Here is a 21,110-nt window from a genome sequence, read left to right as displayed (position 1 = left end):
AGATCGTCGTTCAGGGTCGATCCCTCCTGGAGGAATGATGACCGTATCGCGTACAGGGCGTCCTTTCATGAGTGTTCCTGTGGATGGTCCCATGCCTCATCGTCGTGCTGAGTATGAGCGAATGTTGATGAATGAACGTCGAATGATGATGAATGAACGTCGCGATTATCCTGTTATGATGCAGCGAGATGGACCTATGAATATGGATGAGCGAATGATGATAGCACGAGCTCGAGAGCAAGGAGGTTCTTTGAATATGGATGAGCGAATAATGATGGCACGAGCTCGGGAACGTGGGGGATCTGTATCAATGGCCCGTTCTCCTATAGATCGTGCTATGATGGAACGTGTTTCGATGGAACGATCTCCAATGGATCGAATGACTATGGATCGAATGCAGATTGATCGTATACCATTTGACCGAATGGGAATGAATCGTTCTCTTGAACGTGGTCCTTCGGATCGTATGCAGTCAAGTCGTTCTATGGATCGTGTTCAACCAGATCACCCATTGGATCGTATTCCATCAGACCATCCTATGAATCGAGTCCAATCCAATCGTTCTTTGGATCGCATGATGCCGGATCGTTCTCTAGATCGTATGCCCCAAGATCATCCTTTGGATCGTATGCCTCAGAACCGTTCTCTAGATCGTATGCCTCAGGATCATCCATTGGATCGTATGCAACCAGATCGTTCTCTGGATCGTATGCCTCAGGATCGTCCAAGTCGAGAAATGAGTCGAGGACTAGAGCAGTCGTCAATGGGTCGTCAACTGGCACGATCGCATCAGTCAACTGATCGCGTGCAGAAGCAGTCCTCACGTAGAACCCAAAATTCTCGTACTCGTCAGGCCCAAGATCAACCAGAAATGGTGGCTCAGCATCCTCGACCCATGACAATGGGAATGATGCAAATTCCTATGAATCTTCAACAAGGAGTACCAATGCAGCAAGGAGTTCAAATGTCAATGCCTATGCAAATGTCCGTTCCAATGCAACAAGGAGTTCAAATGCCAATGCCTATGCAAATGTCTGTCCCGATGCAACAAGGAGTTCAAATGGATATGTCAGTTCCGATGCAGATGCCAGTTCCAATGCAAATGCCCGTTCCAATGCAAGTTCCGATGCAGATTCAAATGCCTGTTCCTGGACGTACTCCTATGCAAATGCCAACTCAGAAGCCTTCCACTGCAACGTCAAAGACGCGTGTGAATCCAAATGCGAAACCTTTTGTACCTTCATTCGCTCGAAAGAGTTTGTTTTTGTATTTGTCTTAAGAGTAGATTCAGTAACCGATGAGGTTGCTGCGGGAAATAGCACAAAGGCGGGAAGTACAGTAGAAAATCCAAGTTGATTCTTATGCTTGTTTTCTATTTGTTGAAACAAAGGAGAGATAATCACTTTACTTGTTGTTTATGATCTTTATAATAATCCACACTATACACCTTCGGTTTCTTAGTATTTCTGACATAGCTAATAGAATTGAAAATGAACACAAAGGTAGGATAGCTTAAGTGATTCCGTTGGTGCTCATGTATAGTTTATCGTTTTATTAGTTGCCCTCTTAGTATGTGGATTTAGTCAGTGTATGACTTTGGAAGGTGATTCCTTATGTTTAGCTACCTTCACAACATCTCCCAGTGTCGTGTCGATCAGTACCAGTGCAAGTGAAACTGGTTTCGTCGTGGGAGATCATATCACCGTGAACTTCGATCAGGAGATTCACTGCGGTGAGTCCTGTTCTGTTCTGTTTATTTCGGGAACTAGAACGCTTACTGTGGCAATTGACGTAATGAGTACCGAAATATGGTTATTGGTAGGACTCTATGATCGTGTCGAAGGCACTTACCTTCATTCCTCAGTTGGAACGTGGTGTAACATACCACATGGGAATTCCTAAAGGTTCAATTGTGGGAGAGTCAGGAGCCGTTTTTGATGGTCTGGCTGATTATGTTCTCGTTGTTATTGGTATTTGTTCGTTTCGGAAGTGATGTTAAGATCCCAATGATCTCAGAGTAGTGTCAACGGTTCCTGCTGCAGACGAATATGCTGACACCGACTCCTATATCACTCTGACTTTCAATAAGGCGTTTGAAGTGACTGAGAATTGGTCTGCTAGTCTTGTGTGCGGTGAACGATTGTCTACAATTCCTCAAGATTCTCTGACAGTGAGAGAAGTGAATCTCACTATCCCTTACCACATTCCCAGCTATACAGAGTGTACCTTAACCATCGAGGAGAACAGTCTTCTTGATACCAACAAGAATGTAGGATCGGAGGTGATCGTAGTCCGCTTCCATAGCAAGGATACCATTCGTCCTGAAGTAAAGATAACTCTCACACCTCTTGATGATGTGGAGAATGCTTCTCGCATGACTGATATCATTCTTGTACTTAACGATCAGACGACTGTGAATCCTTCCGGGGAAATCGATGGTGGCATTACAGTTCGTGGAGCCAATACCATCCAAGTGTACACTGGTAGTCAGGTCGTCCCTGTCGACAACATGGTTATTCTTCCCAATACTGGTCGCTATGCTCTTGGTGAGCGAGTGGTTGTTGATGTGCCTGCTGGAATGTTTACGGATGCATTCAATAATTATAATGATGTCGCTCAGCTCTCCTTTACTGTGACGGATCAGACTGTCGTCCCTGTAACTCAGGAACTTGTCAATCGTTTTATATTTGAGGATGGTCAGGTTCAGATTCGGTTCTCCAGCATGGTGGTTGTAGGTGAAGGCTCTGTAACTCTCACCTGTGTCCGCTGCAATCATGCTATAGTGATTTCTGGTAATGATCTCCTTGCCAACGATAATATTCTGGTGGCTTCGTATACTGGTGCAATTGTGAATGAGGATTACATGGTAACAGTGAGTGAGGATGCTGTGTTCAACATTTATGGAAATGGCAACGAGCGTACCGTAATGACCCAGCAAGTAACGGTACATTCCTCCGAGATGCCTTCTTTGGTAATCTCTCAGTGTGTTCCTACTGATGGAGCGACTTCTGTGCCTGTGACAACAATGGTTTCGTTGACTTTCGATCAGGATGTGGTTATGGACGACATGTGTGAGATTGTGGCGATGGCTCAGGATGAAGCTGTCAATCACAATGTGACCCTTATCCCTGTGATAGCGTCTTCATTGACTCTCACTCACGTGTTCAGTGTGTCGAATCTGCGTTACTTCACAAACTATGAGGTGGTTATTCCATATGGTTGCTTCCACAATGGCTATGGAATCTCAACAAATGCATCTTCAATCTCCTTCCGAACTATTCAGTCGTCAGCTCCCTCTATAGTGAGCTTCAACCTGGAGGGTTTGGAGGATGTGATGCTGGATGCTCCTATGGTGTTCACATTCGATCAGGAGCTGATGATTGCTGAGGATACTGTGGTGAATGTGAAGCCTGAAGGCCAACCTCCAGTCACCCGTCCTATTTCGGTGATCTCTGGAAACACCTTCATTATCTACAATCAGGCTGTTGCAGATCGTCTGGAGAGTCACACAAAGTATACTGTGTACATCCCTGGGGGAGTAGTGTGTAACTCAGATAATCTTTGTACGGATGACATAACCTTCGTTTCTTTCACGACAGTGACAGAATCAACAACCCGCGTCCTGCTGCAGCACACCACACCTTCTTCAGGAGCGACACAGGTGGATGCCAATTCACAGATCATTCTTCACTTCACTGCTGGTGTACGATTGTCGGCAGGTGTTACTTTGGGACACATCATCTATGAAGAAGAAGAGCCTATTTCAGGCAGTGTTGAAATTGTGGATCAGGATGTGAAACTGACATTCCCTCTAAAGAGTGGAAGGACATACACTTATGTGTACAACGAGAATCTATTCACAAGCAATAATGGTTCTCCTGTTTACTATGATATTGGTTCTTCTTTCTCATTTACTGTTGCCGATACTGAGGGACCGGAGGCATTTAGCTTTGAGGTGAATGATATGGCAACTGTCACACTTCATTTCAATGAGAATGTAATGACAGGTACAGGTTCTCTGTATGTGGTGAACTCTTCGGAGACGCAGGTGGCTGGACCCATCACAGTAACGGTGACAGAGCCTACGACCATAGTGACAGTGACTATTAATGGACAGACCCTTCCTGACGACATCTACACGTTCCGATTTGAGGCTGGATTTGTAAAAGATCTTTCTGGGAACCTGTCACCTGCCTTCGAGCGTACCTACAACTTTGACCGCATAGCTCCCTTCGTTGCATCTTCAACAGCCCCGGTAACAGCAATTGATCCCTTGGTGCTTGTCTTCAATGAAGCTGTCACTCCTGCTGAATGTACTCTCCTTCTGGAGTCACATCAGCACACCTATGAAGTGTCCATTTCGACTTTGATCCAAAAGGATAGCATGACTTATGAGTTGAATCCTCTAACTGGTGTATGGGACAGTGATACCTCCTACACGCTGACAATCCCTGCAGGATGTTTTGTTGATATGAGAGAGATTCCAATGAGTCCTGTCAAGGTGGTTTCCTTCCATACTCCTGTGATTCCCGCTCTTACAGTGATGGGAACATCATGCCAACCTCCTGCAGAGTCTGTCCAGACTGTCAGTCAGGTGTATCAGAAGTCTGTGGAGATTGTCTTTGACTCTTCAGTACAGTATCTGTCAGAGAAGCAAATCCAGCTTGTCAACACTGCTGGCTGTATTCTCACGATTGGTTCGGTGACAGTAAACGAATCGACGGTATCCATTCCTGTGACGGATGTGACTTGTCTCTTTGGTGAAGTGAAGCTCATTGCTGAAGCTGGAGCCTTCTTCTCACCTGTCACTGGAGCTCAGAGCGCAGCTTCGACAGCCACATCACCGATCTATTCGTTCTCCTTCGTCTCTATCCGTCCTGCCATTGTTTCGGCTACTGCTGTATACTCTGGAGGTCTACAGATTGCTACAAACTCTCGTATTGATATCACATTCGATCGTGCTATTTCAGTCAGTGAGAGTGCTCTGCAAAGCCTTAACTTCCTGTCATTCCTTGACTCCTCCGAGTCTGCTGTGCAGTTTGCCGAACGTATTCATGGTGAGGTGCATGAATCTGTCCTGCGCATCGTGGTTGATGTTCCTTTCGATCGCCCTCTTCCTCTACAGATTCGTTCTGTGCGATTCCATCCCGTAGATCCTAGTGAGGGTGTGGTGGCAAAAGAGGGCACGTCAGATGCGGTCATCGGTAGTGCTGTGCTGGAGCGTCTGTTCTCCCTACCTCCCGTAATGACAGAAGTTGCAATCATCAATCCTGTGACAGGTGAAGTTGTGACTGGACCTGTTTCGATGCGTCCTATGTATCGTGTGACATTTGATCAGGACGTGACGCCTGTATCGACGCCTTGCCAAGCTCTGATTCTGAGTGATGGTGAGGAAACCTTCAGTATCGATGTAAAGCTGATGACAGCTGTGAGCAGCAAGGTATATACTTGGTATCCTACCCTTGAAGAGTTGTTGTATCCTTATGGTAGTTTCACATTGTTGGTGGATCATTCATGTTTCGAGATTGTGGAGACATCTTCCCCAGCAACTGGTGTGAGTGGCTTGTTCTCCTTCACAACTGGTGACGATGAGGATAGTCCTGTGTTGATGAGTGTAGCCAATGAGGGGGATGAGGCAGGTGTATACTCCCAGAACATCACACTTACTTCCATGTCTCGCTTCTTGGTGGAGTTTAATGAGGAGATTTCAGTTGTTTCAAACGGTCATATTCATTTCCTCGATGAGAATGATGGTTCGATTGTTACTGTGACCACATACCACAATGATTCAAACTCTCACCGTTTGGTGATCGATATTGCGAATGCTCCTCTGCGTTCGAGCAGAGTGTATCAGATGCGTGCTGAGAATCTGGTTGTGGATCAAGCTGGTAACATGATGCAGCCTGTGACGACTCCTTTCTACATTACCACTCCTCTGGGTGCTCCTCACGCTGTGGAGCATGTTGAATTTACGATCCTGGCTACTGGCAAGGTGCTTCTCCAGTTCCAAGCTGCTCGTGATCCCAATCTGAGTATCGGAGTCTCTGATACTGATTACTGTCAGTACACGATTATAGTGGTTGGAGCTGTGTCTACTACCATGACCTTCGATGATGTGTGTACAAGCTATGACAATGAGCCTGTTACCATTACACGTGTACTGGATGTGGATCCTGAGGAGACGACAGAAGTGCGCATTAATGTACAGAATAAGCTGGTGAACACCATCGCATATACGGTCGAAGAGATCCCCAAGGATATGACACCCGTACCTGCGGAACCCCAGACTCCTGTACTGCTTGCTATTGAGCATCAGAATATCACGTCTTCTGATATGCCTCTCATTCTGTTTTCACTGCGTCTGACCAATGGTGCTTCGTTCGGTTTGCCCATTCTTGGTTACAGTTTCCTCTTCTGTCAGAGTGATTGTCAGGTGGTGTCAGTCGAGGCGAATCCGTTATCGAATGTGTACACCATTGCTATCTCTCTTTTGGATGAGCCTGTGTTGATTCAGGTCAAGGCTACTTCGGCTGCGGGATCCTCTTCTTATTCTGCTCCATTGAGTGTGATGGATCCTTCTCTGCCTACTGATATTCCTTCGTCTGTTGATCCCTTGTCTGTGGAGTACGAGCAGATCTATGCCGACACTGTGGAGTTGTATTGGAAGGTTCCTGCATCTGTCGAGGCGATTACTGGTTATTTGGTCTCTGTTGGTGACACCATTATCGAGACCAAGACGAACTCGGTTGTTCTGAACAATCTCCCTGCTGGTGAGATGGAGGTAACACTGGTTGCTGTCAATAGTATTGGCGAGAGTGTTCCTTCTAAGATCCTCATCATGGTGGCTGCTTCAATCTCTGCTAGCATCACATTGGTATCACCTGGAGCTACGTACGCTGTAGTAAAGTTCGAGGTAGCATTCCGAGACAGTGCGGTAGAATGTATGTTGAATGCAGGTCATCCTGTCCATGGCTATGCTCCGGTGCTTGAGAATCACGTGGCTACGATCGTCTTCAGTGATTTGGTTCCTGATTTTGCCTACAGTGGTCTTTGCTGGGCCTATTCACTCTCGGGAAGTGATGTGTCCTCGGAGATTAACTTGTCTTTCATCACAACTGCTGTGGCTCAGCCTGCGAAGTTCAATGTGACGAATCTGCACGTGTCCTCGCTTACAGAAGCCTCCGTGAATGTAGCAATCAACGTAACTGCTCGTGTGGCTTGTTTGTTCGTGTCGGCTTCAGAAGCTTTGGCTCATAAGGATGTGATGATTATGGGTCAGGAGAAGGAGCATCGTCTTGATGGAGCACTGTCATACTCCTTCACGTCACTACCCTCTGCGAAGAGTGTGCGTCTGTATTGTGCTGCCGAGAATGCTGCTGGTGAGCGAGTTGCTGACGACTACGTCTCCGATGAGATTGATGTCCCTCAGGTTCACGGTACTGTTCACTTGTTGAGTGTTTCTGTGGAGAATGGAGCCAAGGAAGTATCGTTGCGTCCTACAATTGTTCTCACATATGATCAGAATGTGATGTTGGGTACACAAGGTGAGTTTGTCGTTGAGAATATGAGTACTGGTGAGAAGGTGTCGATGGGTCTGGAGGATGTGAAAGTGGAAGGTGCAAATGTGATTGTGCGTGTGCATGAGAAGCTTCAAGTGGGCAGTCGTTACACTTACTATATGACGAGCGACATGTTCTTACTGTCTGTGAATCCCTCAGCGGTGTTGCATCGAATCATCTATGGAGAGATTCTCTTCACAACTATTGAGATGGAGACGGTTCCTACAGTGGAGTTGGTCGAGGAAGCTACCTCGCTCTCGGAGGACTCTCATGAGCCTATCAACATTGTGATCTCATTTAGCGAGAGAGTGGAGATCTTTGGAAAGACTCCTATCAGACTGCTACATGATGGTGTGGCGAAGGAAATTCCTGCTAGTCAGTGGAAGGTGTCGGATCGTGATATGGGCCTTGTTACATATGGATTGCTTCCAAATGCTATGTATACTGTGGAGATACCTAGTTGTACAGTCATCACGATGAGTGGTGTCTGCAATAATGAGATCAACTCTCTTTCGTTCACATCAGAGGCAGATACAGAGCGACCCATTGTAATGTATTCTCAACCAATGGATGATCAGAATCATATTCCAAATGATGTACCTTTGAGACTCTTCTTCAATGAGCCTGTTGTATTGAATAATGTGAATGCGATTGCCTTGAAGACTAATGGTCAGGGTCAGGCCCTTTCAGCTCATGATATTGTGATTGAAGGACATATAGTGACAATTCTGCAACCTATGGGCTATAGTCGTGGAAACAGCAATTTGGAGTCTATTGAAGTGAGTTTGATGGTTCAGGAGGATGCCTTCCGTGACCTGTCTGGCAACAGCAATGAAGAGTTCAAGCTGCAGTTTGTGGCTGTTCCTCAACGCTGCGGAAGTGGGTATCTGTCCTCGTATGTGGAAGATGAGTGTGTATGTACGAATTCAAATGATACATGCGTCTGCAAGTGTGGACCGGTGAATCTCTTTCGTCTGTAACTATTCAAATGTCTTGTCTGTTTGTTTCGGAAACCGGCGTTTCGGCCATTGTAGAATTGTCTTAAACAAGTAGAGAGGCCAGAGTTGTGTTGTTCTAACATTTCCTTTGGTATCAGTGTTTTATGTAAGATATGTTGTCCTTATGGGGGGAGGAAATACACTTTCGTTTGTGACATTGGTGGGGACATTTCTAATTTGTTTGTAGATACGTGATTGGATTTACTCAACATGGCAGCGCAATCAGACTTCGATGTGGACTCGATCATTGACAAATTGCTGGATGTGAGAGGCGCAAGACCTGGAAAGGAAGTGAATTTACCTGAGGAACAAATTAAACAGCTAATATCAAAAGCTACGGATGTCTTTATGAGTCAGCCAGTTCTTTTGAATCTGCAAGCACCAATCAAGGTTTGTGGTATCGATTCAGGTTTGTTGGTAAAGTGAAGGTGATATTCACGGTCAGTACTACGACCTCCTTCGTCTTTTCGAGTATGGCGGGTTTCCTCCAGAGGCAAACTATTTGTTCTTAGGGTTGGCTTTGTAATGATGTTTGATAGCTTAGAGACTATGTAGATCGTGGTAAACAGAGTATTGAAACCATCTGCTTGTTGCTCGCATATAAAATAAAGTATCCTCGGAACTTCTTCATATTACGTGGAAACCACGAAACAGATTCCATTAATCGTATTTATGGTTTCTATGATGAGTGTAAACGACGATACAATATTCGACTTTGGAAGCTGTTTTCGGATTGTTTTAAGTGTCTTCCTATCAGCGCCTTAATCGAAGGACGGATTATCTGCATGCATGGAGGTTTGTCTCCCGAGTTGTCATCAATTGATCTCATTAGAAGCATTCAGCGGCCGTGCGATGTCCCAGATAAGGGATTACTGTGTGATCTCTTGTGGTCCGACCCAGAGCGGGAATTACTGAGCGGATGGGGAATTAATGACCGTGGTGTAAGTTATACATTTGCCGAGGATGTCGTACATGATTTCCTGCAACAACATGATCTCGATCTGGTGTGTCGCGCTCATCAAGTGATGGAGGATGGCTATGAATTCTTTGCAGATAGGAATCTTGTTACAATCTTTTCGGCTCCCAACTACTGTGGTGAGTTCGACAATGCTGGTGGAATGATGAGTGTGGACGAAGATTTGATGTGTTCATTCCAGGTAGAATCTCTTAGTGTTTTGAATGATAGATTCTCCGACCTGCTAATCGTCAACAGAAATACTCAACTGGAGCGAATCCTAGGTCTATATAATGTGTGTATCCTTGTTTATCATAAAGAAAAGCGATTAGATATGAGACCAGTACTTTGGTTGTGGAACAACCACAGCATGATAAATGTATCTTCCAACTTTAATGCGTCCCCGTGAGCGGCCTTTCTCTCCTTTCTTTCGTGGGATCCATCGGGCAGTTGGAACACAGCAACTAGATTTCTTTGCTAATGGGGATAATGCAACCTTTATAACAGGTGGCCTACTGATAATTCATAATTCCAATACAAACTGGCTACAACTAGTTTCAACGGGACAAGTGGGGGAAGGCGGAAAAAACCCCTTGCACTCGTTCATATTCAGCACGTATCTCTTCCACTGCAAGTTACTACAATAGGTGGCTCCACTAATACTAGTGTTCAAATCTTTACCACAACCGAATGGATAAAGGCTAGATGTAGTAGAGCTTTTCATTGTATCCATCAAACAAGAGTTTCAGCGCAATACAGTTATTATTAAACTAAAACTAGCATTCGTGTGTCTCATCAACCTGATTGGTCATACAGTACCACTGAACAATTATAAAATTGGAATGATTGATTACTATAAGTCCAAATCACTATTAACGATAACGATGACTTCTTCCATCTTCATGATTTCTGTAGGATAAAGGCAATATCTTTAGGATTTAACGCAAGTTGGAAGTGAGAAATAGTCCTGGACAGACACTATTCCACTCTAGTGTACCTATCATATAATGAAGTTATTCGTTCATAACAATCAAAAAACACTCAACTGAGGGAGATCCGTACAGATGTTTTCAAACGAGCAGAATAGTAAAATAGAATGGTAGAGCTATATACGTTGATCCTAGTATCAATTTTGGTTGATACTCTTGGAGGGAAACAAGATAACAAATTCCCGTGGTTGTTACGTTCTGTAATCGCGCTCAAATCTCAGCTGCAGTATATTGCAAGTTCTGGGAGCTAACAATTTAGATGCCAGAGAGGTATTAATAGAGAAGGATTATTAGGAATAGTCGTCGCATTCAGCGGTTAAGCGAGGATGTTGTGAACAGAATTGCAGCAGGAGAAGTTGTTCAACGACCTGGGGCGGCACTAAAGGAGATGATGGAGAATAGTATTGATGCTCATGCAACAACAATTGCTGTATTGTTAGCAAAAGGTGGGACGAAGTTAATGCAAATCCAAGATAACGGAGATGGAATTATGGTACTGTGATTGAAATCGAATTCAGTTGTAGAAGGACGATTTGCCATTGTTGTGTGAACGTTACACAACAAGTAAACTACGTCAACTCGATGATCTGAATTCGATTCACACCTTTGGGTTTCGTGGAGAGGCTCTTGCATCTATCAGTACTGTTAGTAGAGTGTTAGTAGTAACAAAGAAGGAATCGGATGTTTGCGGTTGGAAGTAGTTTTTGGTTGACGAAATTATCCTAAGAGCCCGGTATTGCAATAACGCTATTGTTGATAATCGAATCGAGGCGACGGCATCGACAAAGGGAACTACCATAACGGTGGAAGACCTCTTTTACAATATTCCGATGCGGCAACGTGTCTACAACCAGAGCAGTAGTGAAGAAACGAAATTCATTCTTGTTTTGATGCAAGTGTTTAGTATGCATTATGCCCACAAAGGAGTCTCGTTTTCATTGAAGGAGGTGGTTATTCGAAGGATATTTGATAGATAGGTGCCAAATAAAGTTCTTTTTAAATCAATCCGTTCGACTACGCTTGTTGATAGCATTGTGAATGTTTTAGGATCTGGTATTCGGCCTACACTCCATGAACTGCAGATTGAGCAAGAACCTGGGGTAGAATGTCCGTTTGCTGGAACCATTGTTCTGTCGGCCAAATCTCCCATAACAATCAATTCAACTCTCTCTTTTGTGCTATTTGTGAATGATCGATATATCCACAACTCGCGAATCAAACAAGGAATATGGCGAGTGTTAGAACAATATTATTACTGTTCGGATACAAATAGCAAATCAAGGAATCAAAGCTTATTTTGTTATGTGGCGTTGACAATTGACGCTCATCTGGTTGATGTAAATGTTCATCCGAATAAGCGCGAAATTTGTTTTCTGGATGAGGATTATGTTATTCGACGAATTGTAGAAGTAGTAGACGCAGGAATCGAACGAATTGTAAACACTCAAGTTGTTGGAAATGTAACTCCCAGTAAGAAACTCCCATCTTCTTCGGTGGAACCAATTGTTCGATCTTCTCCAGGATCTATTGGTCCCAGTAAGAAGGTGCGAGTGGATTACGCACAACGAACGTTGAACTTCCAGTCAACCTCTCAGAGTTCGATTCAGACCACACCAAGCTCGTTGTCACTTCCTTCACAAGAGAACCCTTCACCATCGTTGATCTATGCACAAACACAAGGTTCCCAAGCTGACATGTTGGATCTGGATTCGCCTGCGGTTCAGAAGAATCGTTCATCAGGAGTATCTACTTCTATGACTCTCACTCAAGCCTTACTATCAGGAGTCTATGTAGAGACACCATACAAGGAGAGTCGAGAGGATCTCCGACTTGGAAGTATCATTCATCTGCGAGAAGGAATTGAGCAAGGAAACAAGCAATGTTCGCATGAGAAGGATTTATTACAAAAGAGTGTCTTTATCAGCTGTGTGAAAGGATGCACATTCTCTCTCATCCAATTCGATACAAGACTGATACTGTTGCGAACAAGGGAGATTCTGTATGTGAGTTGGGATATGATTATGGATAGTGAGGAACTCTTTTATCAGACTACTCTCTTTCACTTCGGCTGTTTCTATCCTATTACATTTACCGACTCGTTATGTGTGACGGATTTAATTGGAGAGGTGGCTGAGCAGAAGGGTGTTTCATTGAAGAAGGAACTTGATACCTTGAAGAGTTTTGCTTGCATGTTAGATGATTATTTTGCGATCAAATTCGTTGAGAAAGAAGAGAAACTGTTCCTTCAAACCCTTCCAATGTTACTTACGGAGTATCAACCCAATTATGCCTATCTTCCTATCTTTCTCTATCGACTGGCTACTGAAGTTAATTATTCTGAGGAAAGTCGTTGTTTAGAGGGAATTGCGAGGGAGATTGCACGATTTTATAGTTTTATCCCGGATGAGAAACAAGAAATCGAATGTGAGGAATGGAAGAGTATTATTCAATGTACGTTGTATCCAAATGTGCGAAAACTACTCCTTCTTTCAGATCGGTTATGGAACAATGGAATTATTCAATTAGTCACGAGTACAGATCGGTTGTATCGTGTTTTTGAGCGTTGCTAGATTTGTTTGTTGATAACCGTTTGACTTTATTCCCGTGATTCCAGTCTTCATTCATTTTCTCATATCTTATGCAAGTTCCAGTTCTTGTATTAAGTAGGTTACGTTTGAATATCGATGAGTAATGAATAGATCAGAATACAAAGCGTGAAAGTGGACGTAGAGTGCAATTGGGAAACATACAAGCAGCAAAGGTAAACTATGTGGAACAGAATGGATGACATTTCAGGCTGTTGCTGATATCATTCGTACTACTCTTGGTCCTCGTTCCATGTTAAAGATGCTTCTGGACCCCATGGGTGGCATTCTTCTAACAAATGACGGTAATAGCATTCTCCGAGAAGTCGATGTGTCTCATCCTGCAGCAAAGAGTATGATCGAGTTATCTCGAACTCAGGATGAGGAAGTAGGAGATGGTACAACATCTGTGATCATTCTTGGTATAAAATGAAATGAGGAATGAGTGTTAGCTGGTGAGTTGCTTGTATCTGCAGAACCGTTCCTTTCTCGCAATATCCACCCTACCGTGATCGTACGAGCTTTCTATCAGGCTTTGGAATTCTCTCTTCATTTGTGTGAAGAACTGGCAGTTCCTGTTGATATTCATGATCGCGAATCCATGATGCGTCTACTTCGTAGTACGATTGGAACAAAGTTCAGTAGTCGTTTTGGTGATTTGATTGTATGACTACAATGTGTGGCTGAAACATAGTGTGGTCTTGCATTAGATAGTGTACTGACAATTGTGGATGAGAATGAAAGAGGAAAAAGTGAAGTCGATTTGAAACGATTTGTTCGTGTGGAGAAGGTAAGAACAAGGATGGAATCTGACTGTAGATTCCAGGAGGAGAATTGACAGAGAGTCGTGTGTTACGAGGCGTGATGCTGAACAAGGATGTAACTCATCCTTCAATGCGTCGTCGTATTGAGAAGCCTCGTATTGTGCTCTTAGATTGTGGGTTGGAATACGTACAAGCAGAGTCTGTAGCCCATCTGGAAATTAGCGAAGCTGAAAACTGGGATAAAGCATTGAAGAATGAAGAAGAAGCAGTACGTAAGATGTGTGACTGCATTATTGCTGTGAAACCAGATTTGGTAATCACGGAGAAGGGAGTCTCAGATTTGGCTCAACACTACTTGCAGAAAGCCAATATTACAGCACTACGACGTGTCCGTAAGAGTGATAATAACCGTCTGGCAAAGGCTACGGGAGCAACAATTGTTCATCGTCCTGATGAATTGTTAGAGAGTGATGTTGGTACAGGATGTGGACTGTTTGAAGTCCGTCAGATAGGTGACGAATACTTTGCCTTCATTGAAGAATGTGAGAATCCGAAGGCATGTTCAGTTCTGCTCCGAGGTGGTAGCAAGGATGCTCTGAATGAGATTGAGAGGAATCTCCAGGATGCTATGCAAGTGGCTCGTAATGTGGTGTTTGATGCTCGTTTGTTACCAGGTGGAGGTGCAACTGAGATGGAGTTGGCTTGTCGAATTAAAGAGGAAGCCCGTGTCCGAGGAGGAATAGAGGCATTGCCGTTTAGTGCAGTAGGAGAAGCTTTGGAAGTGATTCCTCGCACACTGTGTCAGAACTGTGGAACAGATACGATTCGAGTGATCACCAAATTACGAGTAAGAATAGAATGAAAGATTAAGGAATAGGCAGAACATAGTGGAGGAAAGAATGCATTTTTGGGTGTGGATGGAGTGAAGGGATGTATTGCTGATATGCGTGAGTTGGGAATCTGGGATACATTCCAGGTGAAGAGTCAAACAATCAAAACTGCTATTGAATCTGCTTGCATGTTATTGAGAATTGATGATATTGTATCTGGAATGCAGAAGAAGTAGAGGAATTTGGGTCATTGTTGTTTGTTGAAACTGTTGTTCATTATTTGTGTGATATTTTATCACAGAATACTCATTGTCATTCCACAAACAAGAGAGGATTACATATAGTACAATGAGTAACATAAAGCAGCAAAAGCAATCAACGCTGTGATCGAATATACCATTGCATTCCCCGAAATAGGCTCATCGACACACAAATCTGTATTCACACCTATGTTTCATCCATAATACTCATAAGAACCTGGTAAAGGAGCAATAATCTCAGTCTCTCCCTCACGATCTTCTAACGAAGCCGCCACTCTCTCCCACACCTCCTGAACCTTGCTGAACCACTCTTCTTTGGTCTTATAATCGCGAGGGATTAACACCTCCGACACACAAACACTAAGATGGGCATTCTCCTGAAAAGCCAGACTCTCCACATTGATAATCTCTTCTTTGCCTTTTGTTAGAACAATTTGACAAGGACAGTTAAGATTGTATGCTACTTCCATAACACCAGTTCGTAACACCGGATGAGAGGAAGGCTTGGAAATATGTCCTTCTGGATAAACAATACAACCATTATCACTTCTATACATCATTCAGGCAGACTGGACATACCGATGATTCCATTTTGATGCTACAAATCGTGTAAACCATTTACGATCGATGCCTTTGCGTTTGTAGAAGAACCAAACGAAATTGAGAAGATAGCCACAATATGAGGGACCTGGAAACGAGAAGATGACACCAAGTCGTGATAAATAGGAAGAACCACCGGTCATAAAGCAATCCACAAAGTAATCTGCATAAGACCGATGATTCATAAAGAACATTGTTCTTCCTGTACGAATTGGCTTCGAGTCTTTTACAACATAAAAACGAGGGTGGAAGATATGTGTCACCTACAGATTCGTTCAGAAGAATCATTCCTACTTCCTTCGAAATCCGAAAGACACTGCCTTCTCCTCGTAAAAGACAAAAGAATGCGTATCTATAAATGCTAGGCCTAACCATTCCTCTTACAGAAAACAATAGATATTGATATAGATCAGAGTAACAGCTGTATTAAACAAATTACTCAACGTTGGTCTCATTACGCGAATAACAAATGAGATAATCGGAGAAAAGCATATTTTAGAAAATAGGACAAATTCTGGAATTTGATTCTGTCTTGTACTCAACTGTTATGTTCTCCCGATCTCTTCTCTTGTTCATTCTACTTATCTTCCAGGTGTCTTTATGTGAGGTTGTAGAAGAATCGACGGTAGGAGAGTGTACTACGTTTGATATGTAGATAGAAGATATCGATATGAGGAAAGATGTGCTTATGATTACTAATGAGAATTATCTCAATATTCTTGACAAGAAACGTGATTTTGTGAGTGTTATTGTATTCACATCAAAGGATAAACGGTAAGAAATATCGCTATATGATTAAACTAGATATGGGTGTCAGAATTGTGATGAACTTGAAAAGGGGATCGTTACAATTCATGATGAATACTACAGAACTGAAAAGTCCAAAGATCTAAAGCTTCTGTTCGCTATTTGCCGTTTTGAGAATGGTGATCAGATGTTTGATTATGTCATTTTGTTTGATTCAGATGATTTTCTAGATGAAGGTAATGTATGTACCGCATGCTGCGATCATAAAGCTTCCATCATCAAAACGAACAAGAAAAGCTGTGGTCCTTTATAGCTCTGATGATTATTATACTTCACCTAAGCGAATTTGTGATTGGATGAATAAGGAATTGTCTCTTCAGGTTTGTCATCGTCTCTTTCTTTAGTATAGATCAAAATGCCGATTACAGAGGATTCTCAAAAGATTATTCTTCTTGGAGTCAGTGCTGTGGTTATTCTCTTTTCATTCCTTTTTATTCCTGGAAAGGGATTGGTGCATTTGCTCCAATGGCGAGGTTCGTATCTTCGTGTTTGTCTGATCATCTTATTCCTCTGTTTGGCCTGCATTCCATATGTTATTATTCGAAAACCAGTTCCGTATACTGAAGTAATTAATATATTCCCTTCTTGATAACTAGAAAGTTTCAAGGAAAGGAGGGGTTTTGTACACCTTTTTTGGTAATAGCGATAATACATATGCTTTTGAAGGACTGATAATTGCATGTTGGGTGTTTATCTCATGCACTTCTGTTTATGGACTATTGAAGCAGGATATTGTTGATTGGAATGAGAGATAGTTGGACAACAAACAAGAACGTGATCTTCTCTGGAGTTGTGACATGTATGTGCTTGAGTATCTTGATTGTATCGTATTGTTTGCCTTCTTGGGTGATTTCTAGCCTATTGGAGATTAAGAATGATTTGGAGACAAGTATGACTATGCTATCGTATATTGGTCCATATTCTAGGGAAGCTATATTTGGAAAGCATTCTTGTATCTTCTGCAAGTCTTACCTGATGTATCTGAAGAAGATGTCCAGAAAGAAGCACAGAGAATGGGTTCAGTATTACTCTAAGTTGCGGTCATGGTTTGATCAGTCTTTCCAATAGTTGGTTTTGATAGTGTTTGTTGGGATCATCATTGTTACTCAAGACAGATATGGAATTCGATTTCTCTTCAGACAAACCGAAGCGAAGACCTCCAGCACGGTTTGCCATGAGACAACAGGACGCATCCTCTTCATCCAAAGAATCCAAATCATCTCTTGCATCTACAAACGAAACAACTCCTAGTAAGCAAGAAATCCTATTAGAATCATGTTGTAGACAATGGACCGAAACGACGAGTTGTAGCTCAACCTGCAAGTGATCTTCCGATTGCCTATACAAAAGAAACATCTACAGATGTTGTAATGACCGGAATGCTGCTTTGAAGTGTAGATTATATCTTCTGTCCCTAATGGAGTTAAGGTATTGGAGACAATTGATACGAGTACAAAATGGCAAGAGAAAGTGGAGGCTTTTGAATCCATAACGCGCTTTGTCGAAACAAATGCATCATCAATCTCAGTGAATTGCGAAGCATTTGTTGTTTATGCAATGAGTTTTGCGAATCAAATGAAGGCATCTAACATCAATATCCTCAAAAGTGCTATTGAATGTATTCTGACAGTTTCTAAGTTGTGTGCTATCGGACCTCGGAGTTGTCTCCTAGTGATTCCTGCAATACTCCCCAAAGTATGATGTTTACTTCATTGTCTATATAGATCCACGATAAAAAACTCGGGCCAATCATTTTTGATCTTCTCTCGACGATGTGTGAAAAGATCGGTCCTTATCCTGTCATTGAGTGTGTGCAAAATGGAATGGAATCTAGCAAGATTCCAATGCAGCAGAAGGCTGTACTTCAGTGGATGGAAACACTTATCAAGGACTTTGGTGCTAACTCTCTGGATGTTAAGCAGATTCTAACATATCTCCAGAAACCACAAGGATTTCAGAGTTCAAATCCAGCTGTAAAGAGTGCTGCAACTTCCTTATTGCTTGAATTGTATCGACAAGTGAGTCAGAAACACTCTGTTGATCTGTAGTTGGGTCCTGTTATTACCTCTGTACTTGATCAATTTGATCTTTCGGATCTGCAAAAGAAGAGTATTCGATCTGTACTTGAGTCTGTTCAATATGAGCCATCTTCAACTACTCAGGAGTCTGCTCCTTCATCTGAACCTGGTACTGCTATCTCCCAATCTATTTTGTCAATACGTGAACCTTCCGATATTAGTACTGAAGTAGATTTGAGTATGGACTATCAGTTAGTTGACTCCACTTTTACGAGATTTACGAGTTACAGGAGAGAAGGATAGCTGGAAGATTCGTCAAGAAGCTATTCTCCAACTCACAACACTCCTTACAAAGAAACAGCCTATTATAGACTCTACAAGCGTTTCTGAGCTGGTAGTAGCTCTGAAGGATCGTTTATTCGAGACAAATCTGAATCTACGAACGAAAGTCATCCAATGCATTGGATGTGTGGCCTCAGCTCTGGGTCTGGGGATTCAACGATACACAGTAGTTCTAATTCCTGAATTGATGAAGCTCAGTGGAGATAGCAAGGCCTCAGTTGTGACTGCATTGTATGTATGAATATGAGACTGATAAGCAGATTCGAGACATTAACCAAATGGATTGTTCACAATGGATCTCCTCAACCATCTCTGTTGAATTCACTCCTGCCACATCTCTCTCTTGGTTGCAAGTCTCCCAAAGGACGACAATACACACTACAATGGCTGCGTAATTACGCTTCGCTGAGTGATCCACATGCATTGGAAGCAGTCATATCTGATGTTCTTGATGGCGTGTTGGATAAGACTAAAGAATCACGAACTGCAGCTACAGATGTATTAGAAGTCCTACTCAATCAGGGTTGTGTGGGCGCTGTTATGCAGGTGGTGAATAAGCGAAGTCCTACAGATGCTTCACAATTGCGTTCAGTGATCGAAGCATTTACCAGTACTTGCACCACTCCTATTGTAGCCACTCCTGTTGTTCCTCCTTCTGCTGCTGAGTCGGATATTGTATCTGGAAGAGCAGCTCTTGCACGACGAAAGAATGCTAATGTGTTGGTGAAACCGAAATTGGGAGCTAATGGAAAACCGTTGCCGAAATATAATGTGAAATCTTCTATTCCTCGACCTCAACCTATCCAACGGCCACCACCAGCTCCAGCTCCTGTTACTTCCTCGTTCACTTCACCAACAACCGCTTCACTCTCTTCACCACCAACTGCTTCATTTGCTTCACCAAATGTTCCTTCCTTCGCTCCATCTCTTTCCCCAGCTTCAACTTATATGGATCCATCCAATCCCTCCATGGATGAAGCAATGACAGATGACACACACTTCCTTACAGAGAAGGAAACATCCAATTCTCCTTCTCTTTCTGAAGAGGAATCCATAGGACCACTTCATCCTTTTCGTTCCTCTCCTCGGCCAACATCATCACGTATCTCCGTTGGGATTCCTTCCCGTCCTTCAGACTTGCTTCTTAGTAAACAAGAATCAAAGCTTCTACCTCATCCTCCTCCAAAGCGTTTGATTTCAATTCTTCCATCATGTATAGTCCCGTCTGATGTAGCATCATCTCTCTTTGTTACTCATCTCCTGGATACTCTTCGAGAGGTCCAGGATGATCTCCGGTTTGTCACACGACTCTCTCATTCTCACTTTATCTCCTCCTTGCAGGAACTAGCGACTGTCTGTGATACGTTGACACTTCTCCTACTTCCAGTATGTGTTTTCCATAGATGTGATATAGAAATGTGGTATTCCGAACGCAAGAATGCTATCTGTTTCTCCGAGTGATCTTGATAGCATTACAAATCGAATCGATTTATGGTTATCCAAAATGACACAAATTGTCAACAAATTGATTAGTTCAGGTCGTAGTAATGAATGTATTCGAGAATGTCAGAGTGTTTTGAATACTATTATGTCTGTTTTTTCATCGGAAAGTCGGGCGAGAGAGGTATGATATGTTCATTCCATTCATGTGAAGATGGTCATGAGTCTTACTGCTGATTGCGTGTATTGTATTATGAAGATGTGCTTTACCATTCTCCTGTACGAAGGAAGTACCAAAGAGGGATGTGGTCCGATCCATGTGACATTTGCTCAATGTCTCCTTGTTCGGTAGATGGGTTTGAGAGCGATGAATGGTAGAACTGCTGAATGTTGTCATCCTTCCTCGGTTATTCTTGCTGTCATTACTATGGCTTCTCATATGAATTTGAAAGAAGGATCTCCGCTCCTAAAAGCATTGGACGGAATGTTATTACGTGTGAAATCTCGTCTGAATCAGTCTGCTCAGGAGATTTGTATTTTGCCTATGGATACAGAGAAAATCCAACTACGACTGCAGCGACGCGTTCCGAAATTGATTGAAATGGACGTGAAGTTGTGTCTGTATGTAATGCAACAACAAACCGAAGGTAATCATGATGTATCCATTACAGATTCCTTGTACTCTATGGAATCGCTGCGAGCCAATAAGAAGATGGTTGACTTCTTCCAGTGGAGAGAGAGTCATACAGCCACAGCGTCTACAAACCCTACGGATCCGGTAGAACGGTGGAAACAGTTACGAAAAAAGTTACAATATTGGACTATTTGTTTTGAATCCTCAAGGCTTCTCTCTACAGTATTCGCAACAAACAAACTCTCGATCGACTTATCGGTATCTACGAAGAGAAAGAGTGTTACGACGCATCCAGCTGGCTCTCATGGATCCACCAATGCGCTTGTTAG

General features: G+C 42.9%; 8 protein-coding genes across 8 annotated transcripts; 7 read left to right on the top strand and 1 right to left on the bottom strand.

Moving 5' to 3' along the window:
• Positions 1 to 1,590: 1,590 nt before the first annotated feature.
• On the top strand, positions 1,591 to 8,539 carry JH06_1445 (peptidase C1A family protein; the record flags this gene model as incomplete). The annotated part of the gene is made up of 3 exons (XM_014672846.1): positions 1,591 to 1,791; positions 1,823 to 1,970; positions 2,001 to 8,539. The coding sequence occupies 3 exons, from the start codon at positions 1,591 to 1,593 to the stop codon at positions 8,537 to 8,539; spliced, it is 6,888 nt and encodes a 2,295-aa protein (XP_014528332.1).
• Positions 8,540 to 8,767: 228 nt separating this feature from the next.
• On the top strand, positions 8,768 to 9,806 carry JH06_1444 (serine threonine-protein phosphatase; the record flags this gene model as incomplete). Its single annotated transcript, XM_014672845.1, has 4 exons — positions 8,768 to 8,954; positions 8,986 to 9,070; positions 9,102 to 9,714; positions 9,744 to 9,806. The coding sequence occupies 4 exons, from the start codon at positions 8,768 to 8,770 to the stop codon at positions 9,804 to 9,806; spliced, it is 948 nt and encodes a 315-aa protein (XP_014528331.1).
• Positions 9,807 to 10,760: 954 nt separating this feature from the next.
• On the top strand, positions 10,761 to 11,003 carry JH06_1443 (DNA mismatch repair protein; the record flags this gene model as incomplete). Its single annotated transcript, XM_014672844.1, is given in 2 exon segments — positions 10,761 to 10,771; positions 10,787 to 11,003. 2 exon segments carry the CDS (start codon positions 10,761 to 10,763, stop codon positions 11,001 to 11,003), a joined length of 228 nt encoding a protein of 75 aa, XP_014528330.1.
• Positions 11,004 to 11,406: 403 nt separating this feature from the next.
• Positions 11,407 to 13,071, top strand: JH06_1442 (DNA mismatch repair protein; the record flags this gene model as incomplete). Its single annotated transcript, XM_014672843.1, has 3 exons — positions 11,407 to 11,451; positions 11,479 to 12,500; positions 12,531 to 13,071. The coding sequence occupies 3 exons, from the start codon at positions 11,407 to 11,409 to the stop codon at positions 13,069 to 13,071; spliced, it is 1,608 nt and encodes a 535-aa protein (XP_014528329.1).
• Positions 13,072 to 13,139: 68 nt separating this feature from the next.
• On the top strand, positions 13,140 to 14,916 carry JH06_1441 (hypothetical protein; the record flags this gene model as incomplete). Its single annotated transcript, XM_014672842.1, has 7 exons — positions 13,140 to 13,164; positions 13,201 to 13,262; positions 13,298 to 13,508; positions 13,539 to 13,750; positions 13,781 to 13,876; positions 13,906 to 14,697; positions 14,728 to 14,916. 7 exons carry the CDS (start codon positions 13,140 to 13,142, stop codon positions 14,914 to 14,916), a joined length of 1,587 nt encoding a protein of 528 aa, XP_014528328.1.
• A 98-nt stretch (positions 14,917 to 15,014) lies between these two features.
• Positions 15,015 to 15,500, bottom strand: JH06_1440 (hypothetical protein; the record flags this gene model as incomplete). The annotated part of the gene is made up of 2 exons (XM_014672841.1): positions 15,015 to 15,127; positions 15,158 to 15,500. The coding sequence occupies 2 exons, from the start codon at positions 15,498 to 15,500 to the stop codon at positions 15,015 to 15,017; spliced, it is 456 nt and encodes a 151-aa protein (XP_014528327.1).
• Positions 15,501 to 16,087: 587 nt separating this feature from the next.
• Positions 16,088 to 17,415, top strand: JH06_1439 (oligosaccharyl transferase subunit; the record flags this gene model as incomplete). The annotated part of the gene is made up of 8 exons (XM_014672840.1): positions 16,088 to 16,165; positions 16,196 to 16,314; positions 16,345 to 16,486; positions 16,518 to 16,667; positions 16,697 to 16,912; positions 16,944 to 17,081; positions 17,103 to 17,146; positions 17,205 to 17,415. The coding sequence occupies 8 exons, from the start codon at positions 16,088 to 16,090 to the stop codon at positions 17,413 to 17,415; spliced, it is 1,098 nt and encodes a 365-aa protein (XP_014528326.1).
• Positions 17,416 to 18,119: 704 nt separating this feature from the next.
• Positions 18,120 to 21,110, top strand: JH06_1438 (hypothetical protein; the record flags this gene model as incomplete). Its single annotated transcript, XM_014672839.1, is given in 8 exon segments — positions 18,120 to 18,383; positions 18,396 to 18,593; positions 18,622 to 18,938; positions 18,968 to 19,896; positions 19,927 to 20,093; positions 20,122 to 20,331; positions 20,362 to 20,495; positions 20,526 to 21,110. Coding segments are annotated over 8 exon segments (2,804 nt in total), but the record flags the coding sequence as incomplete, so codon positions are not given.

This window comes from Blastocystis sp. subtype 4 (assembly GCF_000743755.1).
Source record: "Blastocystis sp. subtype 4 strain WR1 chromosome Unknown seqid_0071, whole genome shotgun sequence".
Taxonomy (NCBI): Eukaryota; class Bigyra; order Opalinata; family Blastocystidae; genus Blastocystis; species Blastocystis sp. subtype 4.
The sequence above is the reverse complement of the archived record's forward strand: the minus strand, read 5'-3'. Positions and strand labels throughout refer to the sequence as shown.